The sequence below is a fragment of the Schistocerca piceifrons genome, chromosome X, assembly GCF_021461385.2.
Source record: "Schistocerca piceifrons isolate TAMUIC-IGC-003096 chromosome X, iqSchPice1.1, whole genome shotgun sequence".
In the NCBI taxonomy this organism is placed as follows: domain Eukaryota; kingdom Metazoa; phylum Arthropoda; class Insecta; order Orthoptera; family Acrididae; genus Schistocerca; species Schistocerca piceifrons.
The window spans coordinates 426,848,755-426,862,193 of record NC_060149.1 but is presented as its reverse complement, the minus strand read 5'-3'; the positions used below and the strand labels follow the sequence as shown (position 1 = coordinate 426,862,193).

The 13,439-nt window shown below is 41.5% G+C and overlaps 1 protein-coding gene across 1 annotated transcript in view; it reads right to left on the bottom strand.

Moving 5' to 3' along the window:
* LOC124722395 (elongation of very long chain fatty acids protein 7-like) overlaps positions 1 to 6,936 on the bottom strand; it is a 195,451-nt gene extending 188,515 nt beyond the window's left edge. The window contains exon 1 of the mRNA XM_047247566.1: positions 6,738 to 6,936. Within this exon, the coding sequence (XP_047103522.1) occupies positions 6,738 to 6,936 (199 nt within the window). The remainder of the gene's footprint in view (positions 1 to 6,737) is intronic.
* Between the last annotated feature and the right edge of the window lie 6,503 nt (positions 6,937 to 13,439).

The following is a 13,439-nucleotide window of genomic DNA, read 5'->3' as shown; positions in this document are numbered from 1 at the left end:
GGCATGGCGGTTGGTGTGTGGTGCACAATCATTAAAGCATTCACACTGGAGTAAATGGTTATTCTAGTCGTTAAATTGAAGGTGAATGATATAAATATGGTGATTCGTAGTCTTCAGACTTCAGAGGTATCTTAGTTCACAAAGAAGGAGAAACACAACTCTTTCTAAAAACTAAACTGGGGATATACATGTTTCAACAATGTCGTTTATCACGTATTGCACTGATTATCAAGTTCGTGCTTAGGGATTTATGGAAATCCTGAGTTATCTTTTTCCTTCATTCTTAAAACCGTGAGCTAAATAAAGCTATGAAACATAAAAGAAATGTGTGAAGGAATGCACAGGAAGCAGTGAACTCATTGCGACAACAGCGCAGTCGCAATCGACGAACGGTTCCCAGCGATGCAGGCTAGTTGGGAATCCGACGTCAGCAGGTTGATGATTACGAAGCACTAAACATCAGTATGTGGCACAGAGTCCGCGGCGTAACAAAGCAGTATTGCCTGGTTGCTACTTCAGTAGACCACACACGACTCCGTCTTGATCATTTTTACATAGTTACTCTAGACTGCTTCAAGAAAATATCTTGATGGTTTCCTTGACTAGGCCACGGTCTCTCTTTTAACGCTCTTATCAAGTCATTGTGACGTCTTCATGTAATTAACTTTGACATATTCCAGTGGAAATATAATAACTCGCCTCGTCACCCCTGCACCGATACTTCGACGTAGATCCTTACCACCATACGCTTATATTAGACATACAAAAAGAAGCAGAACAGTAAACAAAATTTACGCTTGTAAACACTGCAGTGGTGAATTTATTTGCAGGATGACACTCACGAAAAAGATCATAAAAATAGAATTATTTTCAGATGAAGGTAGAAGATGATCTAAGGAATGTGTTTGACTAGAACATACAACACAAGAAAGACAGTCTTCTGTTTGCCAATTAGTGACATGTCTCGGATCCTGCGCATAATGCTTGACAGATGTAGCTGTTGCGCTGTGTGTTATTATCACATTTGAGAAAGAACACCAGAAGACTAAAACTAGCGAACATTTCTTTCCGGACGCCGGAGATGGAAAAATACCGGAACGAAATTCATGAAGAAGGACGATTATTGCACGGAGCACTGCACAGAATCAAGGGTAGCTCCCATATCGGCTTAAGCTTACAGTTGGCAACATTCTGTACGCCCTTTAGATGCGCCACAAACACTTAAAGCGGCCATAGTCCCCTTTGGGATCCGAGTACAACACAGTTTGGCAAAGATGGTGGCATGGGGAGGGGAGAGATGGCTGTTTGCCAATTAGTGACGTGTCTCGGATCCTGCGCAGAATGCTTGACAGATGTAGCTGTTGCGCTGTGTGTTATTATCACATTTGAGAAAGAACACCAGAAGACTAAAACTAGCAAACATTTCTTTCCGGACTCCGGAGATGGAAAAATACCGGAACGAAATCCATGAAGAAGGACGATTATTGCACGGAGCACTGTACAGAATCAAGGCTAGCTCCCATAGCGGCTTAAGCTTACGGTTGGCAACATTCTGTACGCCCTTTAGATGCGCCACAAACACTTAAGCGGCCATAGTCCTCTTTGGGATCCGAGTACAACACAGTTTGGCAAAGATGGTGGCATGGGGAGGGGAGAGATGGTAGAGGGGGCAGAACGTCAGCGGTTGCTGCTTTATCGAAAGAAACAACCCTATTTCCACAAGGATTAAATAAGCCTGACGAGAGATGATTTAGAATTGGGCTTAATAAGACTTTCGTCACAGTTGCAAAAGATAGTACTTAACCTATACACCTAGACAAGAGACAAGGTCGAGTGTACAAATCGCAGTCTTCCCGACAGCGGATTCTTTTTTCACATTTGCGAAACGTCACACGATATTATCAGCAAACATTTTATGCCTAATGATATCTTTCCCAAACAGATGCCTTAACAAGTAACTTTTCTTTCACTACTTTTGTTCCAATCAATGATATTTGCAACGCCTTTTCGTATTCTTCTTCTGAAAGAGTCCGGCAGTTATCATGAGAACCGCGGTTTTTGTTTTCGTCCAAACCTGATAAAGTAGGGCGCTTAGAGATAGCATACTTGTTCGAACTAGGAGAGTGGTGGGTATTATTAGCTAAGGATTTTAGGTGGCGTCACTTGGTCGAATAACCATAGAAAATTTGTAATTGGAAAACTGTGAGAATAAGACCTGACAATAAATAAGCCTGACGAGAGGTGATTTAGAATCGGGCTTAATAAGACTTTCATTACAGTTGAAAAAGATAGTATTTAACCGATAAAACTAGACAAGAGACAAGGTACAAATATCGGATGTTACGTTCTCATCATTCATCGCAATTTAGAGTAAATGAGGTTCAAATGGTTCAAATGGCTCTGAGCACTATGGGACTCAACTGCTGTGGTCATAAGTCCCCTAGAACTTAGAACTACTTAAACCTAACTAACCTAAGGACATCACACACATCCATGCCCGAGGCAGGATTCGAACCTGCCACCGTAGCGGTCGTGCGGTTCCAGACTGTAGCGCCTTTAACCGCTCGGCCACTCCGGCCGGCAGTAAATGAGGAAATAAAAGAAATTATTTCTTTGCTCTCACTGAGATCCATGATTGAATTGCATACTGCCGTCAACTATCTTCTGCCTTCAAAGTGATCTCTTACTGCTCACTAAGACCACATCCAGCACTTTCTCACTTTCAGCGGATGACTATTGCGGTGTATGGGTGAGTAGTTATACCTTCAAACGTATTTTCAAATACTTTTTTAAGGAAATAATTCGCAGTTAGTTATTGGAATATTCAGACATTGTTTGACTGAGAAGGGTTTATCCATTATGATGAAACAGATTTACAGAGAAGGAAACCCTGATCCGGAAACGACTGAATTGCAAGTTACTAAGCAAAACGTTATGGCTCGTAACGCTGCCAAAGAATCGTTGCTTTTCCGATGTAATAAACTGGCGTGTGGTGACAGAAAAGTCGTATAATGCGCTGCAGATGAAATGAGGTGTACAAGGTCATAGCCATCCTAAAGTAAATTTCTGTCTGTATTTACAACTTGTTGTGTACAGACTGCAGTGCTAGTGGAAATGCATTGCACCAGATTACAGAATTAGGAAACATGATTTTCATCTAAGATTGTAGTGGAGCTGACTGATTGTATCCGACAAAGTACCAACGTAAGAGACATTCGATTCACACTACTCGTCCGAGACTGTTCCAGCGGTTAAGGGAAATGCGGAAAGTGGTACCACAATGCAACGATCGTGGAAGACACCAAACAGTACATAATATTCTGGGTAGGATCCGAGAAAAGTCGTTAATCGGGTAGTAAAACGACGTCTGTATTCTCTTCCGATACGTTCCATCATGTAACAAAAGGTACATTTTGCGTCCGTATACGGTACGTATATACCACATTGGAGAATTTGTTTGCAGAATGTAGTAAACGAACAATATTAACAAAATGGTGTTGTTGTTATGAGATGAAAGTAGAACATACATAAATCCAATTCCTATACGGACAGCCGTGCCGATCACTGTTACCCAGAGACCGTGGAAGACGGCCCAAAACTTTTTTATGTGCAAGTATCACCTTTCGTCTTGAGAAGTAACTGGGCGAAGTGTTGCGACGACAGCGTTCGTTGCGAGTTATCCAGAGTAACGTGGAATAGAGTAATCGTGCAATAGAGTAAAGATCTATGTAACCTGGTCAAATTTCTCGTAATTTCTATAAACCACTCAGACCATGACTGCGATAGTCTCAAATTTTCTTTATAATCTTGTTGTGTGCGTATGAAAAGAAGCCAGCGTGCAAAATTTGATGACTGTATGCAACACAACTCAGATACAACTATCTTTGAGCTCAAGAAAAAAATATTGAACCACTACGCATTTCATGTACTATCTGAGCTCCGATCTATGTAGCGTGAAGTGAAAGGTGAAGCATCAGTGATTTCTCATTATCGAATCAATTGAGAATTATAATAGAATTGTGGATCGTTTGTGTATCGGTCCATACTATGAGGACTCTATTAGAGCAAGTGTTCTCGCTCTGCATAAGATACTAAAGCCTATATAGCTCACGTATTAGAAATGATTAGCTGTACTTAAACGTTCTGGAGTGAATCTAATATTCCGATGTGGTTTCAAACAAGAACTGTAATAGTGAGTGACGCGACGGATGTAGCAAATGGAATGCGTTAGTAATCAAGTCAAATGAGTAATAAATGAAACAAAGGACCAAGTAACTAGATCTCCAATGCTGAAACCAAATTTCTTCTTCTCGACTTGTATTTATCCATGACCTGCACTAAAAAAATTCGACTAAGGTGCTAATTATCAAGCTACGTCCATTGCCCAGAAACGCTGAGGGTCTTGTTTCTCGAATCAAGAAACTGATATTTGTTAATAGTTTCTCGGATTTAATCATTTCTAAAACGTTCATTTACTCACTTTTGGTTTCGCACATTTGATGTTGTAAACTGATATATTACTGAAGGTAATAAAGAAGAAATTGATTCTGTGGTTTCGTATATAACATGACTATGAGATCATCTGCTAAATAAAAGGGAAACAGAGTGTCGTTATGCTGGAGGAATTGTGTACGTGCTGGTAACAGGTCTCGCGATCATAGATCACTCCTGGCACTGCCTTGTAGGCAGCGTGCAACTAATCGGAACAGGCCTATGGCCTAATCCGTGAATGGTGTTTACGTTTTACGTCTACAGAGCCTCGTTATGTAACAGTGAACGGTGAAAATCTACAAACGTTTTTAGCGTGCTCCTCATTTTCATTAGAATTATATCCAGTTTCAGTTCGTGAACGAGTTCTGTGAAGGTTCATAACTTTGAAAAACAGTTGAAAACTGAAGTCTAGGAGTGCGTTTGATTCATCACCACGATGCGCCTGTCATCTCTGGTAAACAAAATAATTATTTCGATAAATTTTTAAATTACGTTTCAGAAGTTAGACTTTTTTAAAACTGTGCGATAACTGCAGAAGAATTTTAATTTTAGGCTGGTGAGGAACGCGAAATCTGCGACCGTTCTTACCCAGTTAAGCGACTGTAAATTTTCGAAAAGCATCCAGGAGATCTGGAATGCAAGATTTACAAGGTAACGATTTCAAATCTGCCTAATACATCCTTGCTAATCTTCAGCATTTACCTAAACAACGAGAAGAAACTGACAGCGATTTTTTTGAAGAAACAGAACATGCTGATGCGTCACCTCAGGCCATGCGTGTGTTATTCTGAGGTGCAGTTTGGGACGTAGCACTTATAGTATCTAGAGGATTAATTGAATCAACCGCAGACATTCCTGTTATTCATATCTCCGCCCTGGAGTAGGCACGATAAAGACGGTTGGTATGATGAGGTAGTGTATATGAAAGGGAAACTGGATTCCCGCGACCTAGACCTACTTGCTGTAGCGCGCTAAGAGCTAACGAGTTTTCTCCAAAGACTGAACTGGTGGTCTGACGCATCCAGCCCGCCTCTCCTCGTCCTGGTCGCCGCTTTATGAGGAACGGGGAAACAGTTACGTACCTGAACGTACCTAATATTTAAGTACCAGGATGATAACTCAGGGGTTCGAGTTCGATTTCCTACATTCCGAAAGAGTTGTTTACTTCACATGATTTGATTTCCTCCTCCTGCATACTTTTGCACATTCGAAGGATGACAGCAGCATTTAGTTTGTAGTCCTCATTAAACTGCAGGCTGGCATCATTGGACAAATTAGTTTGCACGTCCGTGGAAGTGGTTTGCCTCCAGTACAGTAACTCTTAGTAAATCCTACTAGTGTTGATACAAACATTATGACTGACTCAAATTCGACTAAGGAATCTTGCAAATAAACGTAAGTCCTTTAAAGCGGCTCGTTTTCGTTGCTTATACGTACCTTTATTAAGTTACATATGAAATCGTGTGACAGTCGGGATGTAATTCCACCAAAAGTGTTGACGTAACCAGGTGGTCTCAAATATGAACAATAGAGTTTCTAAACACGATCCGTCTACCCATGCCCAGTTTTAGTAGTTCCCTTGAATCTCTTTCCGCGAATGACTTTGTGGTTCCTATCTCAAGACTGGAGATTACATACCTCGTCGGGCTAAGAAGGCACTCTGTTACTAATGCTTGCACTGCCGACAGACTGTTGAGTATTCGGAAATTATTAGAACAGTAATCGCCAGGCAACAAGACGAACGGCGAACGGCCACTTTGGAATGTTTTGACACAACAATACCACTGAAAAGATCTCCGAAAAAGGCACCAAGTTTTATTAATCATAATCCAATTAAGTGTGTAGCCCTAAGGAACTGATGGTCTGAAACTGGTGAAAATTTCTCCAGATTCAGTTCTAATGTCCTACCAGTCTAAGAGCCGTTCACAGGAGCACCATCACCATTAGTCAGTCATTGTCAGAATTTTTTTTTATATCGATTAGTCAGGCGTGGCAAGCATTTTACCAGTCGCACTGCACGATTTTAAAATGTCCTATACAGTTAAAATCCACTGAGGTGGCAAAAATCATTATTTATCAGAAGTCGTAAGCAACCAGAAGACTTAGAACTGCGGTGATATGGCACGAAAGGAACTTCCTTAATAGACTTGCAAGGTATCTCAGAAATGAGAAGCTATGACGATGGCAACTGTCACACTCGGTGTTGGTAGCTTTTAGCGGAAAAAAGAGAAAGAGCGATCACTCACGCGTGGCCGGCCGGCGAGGTAGAGAGCTGTACTGGTTCGGCGGCGGCGGCGGCGGCGGGAGCGTGGCTGTGGGCGGCGCAGCGTGCGTTGCAGACAGAGGAGCGCGCCTGTGTGAGCACCGTGCGGCCGGCCCGCGGCAAGGCGCGGTGGGGACTCCCCACCACCACGCGACACCCCGGAGTCGACGGCCGAAACCCATCCACGGCTACGTCCATCCACCGCTGACGGTGTCTGATATACTGCCCAGCCACATTAACGTGACCACCGGTCAAAATCCTGAATAACCACCTTTTGCTGTGGAACGTGCTGGATGAGACTCATTCAAGTTCTGGAAGGTACCGACAGGGATGTGGAGCCGTGCCGACTCCACTGCCGCGGGAAATTGCGCTTGTCTTATCGGTTAAGGATTCGTGGCACGAACAGTCCGATCGAGGTGGTCCCACTGGGTTTAAATCCGGGGAGTCTGGTGACCAGCGGCGTAGGGTAAACTCATCCTGGTGCTCTTCGAACCACTCACGTTTACTACGAGCTGTGTGATACCGTGCGGTGGCCTGCTGGTACAGCCATCGTGCTGAAGAAAAACAAACTACATGTAGGGCGAACATGGTCACCAGTTATAGATGCATACTTGTGTTAGTCCATTGTGCCTTCCACAATGACGAGATCACCCAGAGAACGCCACGAAAACATTTCCCCGACCATAATGCTCCCTCCTCCGGCCTGGACCCTTCCAACGATTGTTGCAGGGTGTTTGCTTTCAGATGTATCATACCGTACACGCCAACGGCCGTCTGTCATCTGGAAAGGCCACCTGTTGCCACTCATCGCACGTCCAGTTGGGGCGCCGGCACTGCAGTCGTGGACTGTGCGGCTGGTCCCGGTGGAGGTTCGAGTCCTCCCTCGGGCATGGGTGTGTGTGTTTGTCCTTAGGATAATTTAAGTTAACTAGTGTGTAAGCTTAGGGACTGATGACCTTAGAAGTTAAGTCCCATAAGATTTCACACACATTTCAACATTTTTTTTGGGGCGCTGGCCGGAGTGGCCGAGCGGTTCTAGGCGCTGCAGTCTGGAACCGCGTGACCGCTACGGTCGCAGGTTCGAATCCTACCTCGGGTATGGATGTATGTGATGTCCGTAGGTTAGTTAGGTTTAAGTAGTTCTAAGTTCTAGGGAGCTGATGACCTCAGAAGTTAAGTCCCATAGTTCTCAGAGCTATTTGGACCATTTTTTCCATTTGGGGCACTGGAATGCAAATTACAGTCTTCGTCGTCCATGAACAGCAGCCAGTATGGATGCATAAACCAGGCGCCTACTGCAGAGACCCATACTCAGGAACGTTCGCTGAATGGTCGTTGAGGAGACATTGTTGGTAGCTCCATGGTTCATCTGAGTGGTCAGTTGCTCAACAGTTGCACGTTATTTGGCCGTGCACACCGCTGCAGCTGCCCTTCACGCCTGTCATCTACGGCCCATGGTACACCACAGTTGAACCAGACGCCGGTTTTGGATAGCGCTATTTTGCCATGCACTGTATATTTTAACCAAGGTGACATGAGAACACTTTACAAACTTTGCAGTTTAGGAAATGCTTCCTTTTATACGTCCCATAAATAGATTCGTTTCTGCACTGTTTTCCGCTTCCCTCCGACACGCTTTATATACCCTCCACTGCTAGTGCTGCCACCTTCTGTCTATGAGTGGATATTGCACGCTGACGTCGAACATAGGCGTTGGTCACATTAATTTGACTGGACCGTTGAAAAGAACAAGGAGAAAACTAATAACTCCAGCGCAGTGCTGTTATTGATGTCAAACAAATTTTTATTTTTTCGTAAAGGAATTTTGATCTTTGGTCCCGTGCTTGTAGAAAACAATAATGAATGAAAGAGGGTTCGCCTTCTTTCAAAAACACAATTTTTGTTTTGCTTAATCCTCGAACATGTTTCACAGCAGTTGCGGCATCCTCAGTGTTTCTTTTTTTCTTTCATTGTTTCTCTTTCGCGTTGTGTTTACCCTGTAGTGGATGCCAATAGAAATCAGCCACAACTCTAAATTATTATAGCATATCATCATTGTCGTGCTTGGTTTTTATTTGCCCGCTAAATGTGTTTTTGTTGTTGTTCTTAATGAGTTAACTGATTCTACCGTCGCATCTTGGTCGAACAACATAATTATAAATGAAAATCACAATACTTTATATGTTCTAAGATTCATTTATAGAGTGGACCTGTTTTAGGCTTACAAGGCCCTCGGCAGAGTTTAAATGACTATCGTCATCAAAGAAGTTACGATATCTGTAAACATCATTGGAAGAGATGTTAATCACCTAGAGTGAGGCACGAAAACACAGAGTAAGTGTTATCTTTGAAAGTGGTATTTCAAACTCAGTGGACCTTATAAATAAGATAAAGGATCTATTTCGTACACATTCCGCTGAAATATTCATGGACAATTTTGAACAACAATTTTTTTCATAAAGAGCCTTTAAGCGCAAATATTAAATACTGGTTCAGTTGTGTAGATGATGTACTATGTAAGTGGCCACGCACTGCAAGACAGCTCAACAGCTTTTTTCGTAACTTAAAGAATCGCTGTAGAAATATTCAGTTCACAATGGAGAGTGGCAACAAATCCTTGAACCTCCTAGCTCTAACGACTGTCATAAGTACAATAACACAGTGTTTAAAAATTTGTAGAAAAATTAAAATTACAGACACAGTGATACCATCTTGCTCGAAACACTTACAAGGGGAGGCCGCCAATTGTGAAATTCAGATTCGATTCATACTGCACATAATAAAAGCTCATGGCCAGAGGTGTAATGTGGCAAAGCACCAAGATGCACTTCTCAGCCGTTGTCGAGAAAATCGACAGTTAAAAGAAACCGTTGCGGTGAAATAATCTCGACGATTAATAATTTTCTACAGCGTCGTGGTGCAGCGGTAAGCGCTCGGGTTCGTAATCCGAAGGTCGCCGGATCGAATCTCGCGCCAGGCAATTTTTTTTTTTATTATTAGTTTTTTGTAATTCAAATATATATATATATATATATATATATATATATATATATATATATATATATATATATATATATATATATACAAAAAGTATTAATGAATTGCTTATGCATGTTGGTGAAGGCGGATCGCTCTCCAATTGTACCGCTTCCATTTTTCCGTTTCTTTTTAACAGGGTGTACCAAAGCTCTCCCGTCCGCACTGATTTTCGACAATGTTATAAGTTGCGCTAGGGACCGCATCTACCTTCTTTCGAAGTTAGCAGGCAACTACGCTGTTATGCGGCGGCTCGTTTCGGCCCATTCAACATCTGTCATTCAAGTGTAACGAGCGAGTAACGGAGTGTATATTTCATACTTGCCACAGCAAATTTATGTTCGTGGGGTCTCTATTCTAATTCGAACGTTTGACTTACGCTATACGTATTCGTTTCGGAATATCGTTTCTACGTCTTCCGTTAACTATCCGTGGTTAACATTATGAAGACAATTAATAACATTTGTGAAATTCAACTTTGTTTGCGGAAAACATAATGATGTCGCCAGTTTTTCCACGACAAACGACTTTCAACAACTTATTATATGCATAATTGTTGCAACTGATTGCCGGGAATTTTATATATATATATATATATATATATATATATACTGGCAGAAGTAAAGCTGTGAGTACCGGCCGTGAGTCGTGCTTCGGTAGCTCAGTTAGTAGAGCACTTGCCCGCGAAAGGCAAAGGTTCCGAGTTCGAGTCTCGGTCGGGCACACAGTTTTAATCTTCCAGGAAGATATATATATATATATATATATATATATATATATATATGAATTATAAAAAACAAATACTAAAAAAAAGTTGCATAGCGCGAGATTCGATCCGGCGACCTTCGGATTACGAACCCGAGCGCTTACCGCTGCGTCACGACGCTGTAGAGAATTATTAATCGTAGAGAGTATTTCATCGCAACGGTTTCTTTTTACTGTCGATTTTCTCGACAATGGCTGAGAAGTGCATCTTGGTGCTTTGCCACATTACACCTCTGGCCATGAGCTTTTATTATGTGCAGTATGAATCGAATCTGAATTTCACAATTGGCGGCCTCCCCTTGTTAGTAACATACAAACGTGTAGCTTTTCACTCAGAGATGCGCCATCTCACGTCTGTTCGTATGTCCAAAGAAGATTTCAAAGCAGAGTTAAACATAATGAAAATTATTGCCTCAATCAATGGCTATAGCCCTGTCTGGTTGGACACAACTTGCATTGGCAACAAAACATGAAAATTATGCTCCTTCCGTGAGCTCCGTCTTCTGCCCTTCCAATTTCTGCAGGACACGTATCACAGAGTGTAACAAAACCACTGAAACCTTACAAGAATAGTATTTCTTATTATATGAGGAACAACACAGCCCGGTGTATTTTCAGTAACAAAGATAAGACCCAATTGCTAACGAACAGTGGGGTACACAGAATTACTTGTCATGACTGTGACGGGTTTCACAGTGGTCGATCAGGCAGAAACGTAGCAACTAGATTGGCTGAACATGAACACAGCTGGAAATTGCAGATTTCTGACTCCATATCTGCTGAAAATGTACTGAGTGAATGCCACAGCTATCAGCCACAGTCTAATGTCCTCCACTTAGCAAAAAAAGGGCATAAACTGAACCTATTGTAAGCCATGGGAATCAACAAACATCTGTTCTACAATCGTGATTTAATTTTAAAGCACCAAACACAGTTCAATACCTCCCCTCTTTTAAACTTCATATTGTCCGCACAGGTTTCCAATGCTTCCCACACTGTACGATCCTTGCTATCCGTCCATTTTCCTGTGTTTATTTATTTTTTGTGATTGCCAATGTGCTCCATATATTCTATTATTACAACTGTCGATTCTATCTTTTACTCTGTTTCTGTTGCACTTTGCATATGTAATGCTTCTTCAGGCTGTTCTTTAGTACTCTTATCAAGTACTAAGTCTATTAACAGGAATTGTTAAATTAATTTAAATTGTTACAGAGGCTTTGTTTTTCGAGTTCAGTGTTAAGGTTTTTCCTGATTTACTCTCTCTGCATTAATATACTGTTCAGCTTCTAACTTTTTAACTGCAGTGCCACTCCACTGCCAAAGATGGCATTTACTCTGTGTTCGTGCCTCACTCTAGATGAGTAACACTTTTCCAATGTGGTTTAGAAATATTGCAGCTTCGTTGACGACAGTATTCACTTATAGTCCGATGATGGACTTGTAAGAGGAAAACTCATTAAATGAATCGAGTGGAACATACACAATATTGCCTTTTTCATGTATGTTGTTTTTATGCTTGAAATGTCGTTTCCTCGTGCTCACTGCTAAATTCTGAATGTTATTATGTTGCTATGGCTTGACGCACTTATCGGTGTATATTTATGTTGCAGATACTCCATTGACAGTCGTTTCACAGAGTCTAAGCCACAGCAACATAACATTCTGAATTTACCAATAGTGTTGGAAAACGTCATTTTAAACACAAAAACGACAGCAAAAACATATTTCGTTGGAAAAGAAAACTAAGTTCAATTCAGGTCGGATCAACTACAGCAATGATGACATGCTGTGTTGATTTAGACTTCTGGCTGATTTCTGCAGACAGCCACAGGACACACATAATGCAAGAAAAGAAACATAAAAAAACCATTGAGGATGGCACAGTCGTGGTGAAATATGTTTGGGGATTAAGCAAGGCAGACGCTCTTTAATTCATTATTATTTTGACTTTTTATGTTCGCACATTCCAGTTACAAAGATGGCAGGTGCTGACAGGCGTGAATACTAACGAACTACCAATTTAATAAGTCATGGTAACAAAATACTAACCCGAACTATTTACAGAAGAAAGGAAAAATCTGGTAGCAGACAACTTTGAGAAACATCAATTTGGATTCTGGAGACATGTAGGAGCATGTGAGGACAATGTTGACGCTATGACTGCTAAGTGCCAGTGATATGAACCTTCCTTCCGGAATGGTATCACGATCTGCATCAGCTGGGCTGCTGAGAGGCAGATCATTCTCTTTAGATTCAGCTACTCAGTAAAATGTTAAGCAACGGATTTTAATTGACACAGTTAAGAAAAATTGGTGGTTCTTGTACTAAGCTTGGGTACCGACACTCCGATAATTCAGTAACAATAAGCTGTATGAAAAAAGGGATTCAATAAGAATGAAATCAAAAACTTGGCACAAGTGAACACAGTTTTTATTACAGAATGTACAGTGTGCACAGATTAATAAGGAAATTACATACAATTCAGTCAAGTACAACACAGAACATCTGTCTGAAACATGAAAATAAATTATAATAAACAGCGATAAGTTTGGCAGAGTTATCTAACAAGGAATTAGGGACAGTAGTTATCAATTTTTATTAATTCAATAATGCAATTATGCCTGCCCGCCTGGTCATGGCTGAGACTATGTGAATTTAATTAAATATTGGAAAACCCCTAACTTTGTTCCGTCCTAACCAGTCGATGCCACTAGATATTCACACCATAATTGTTGGGTGTTGACAAATAAACCGTCGATGGTGCCGATGAATGCCACTGGAACTGGCCTACCGATTCATGCTGCCTCACAAGCAGCGAGAAATCTCCAAGTGTAGAGTGCCTATCATTACCAGGTGTCCACCAGAAAGAAGAGTTTCTTCT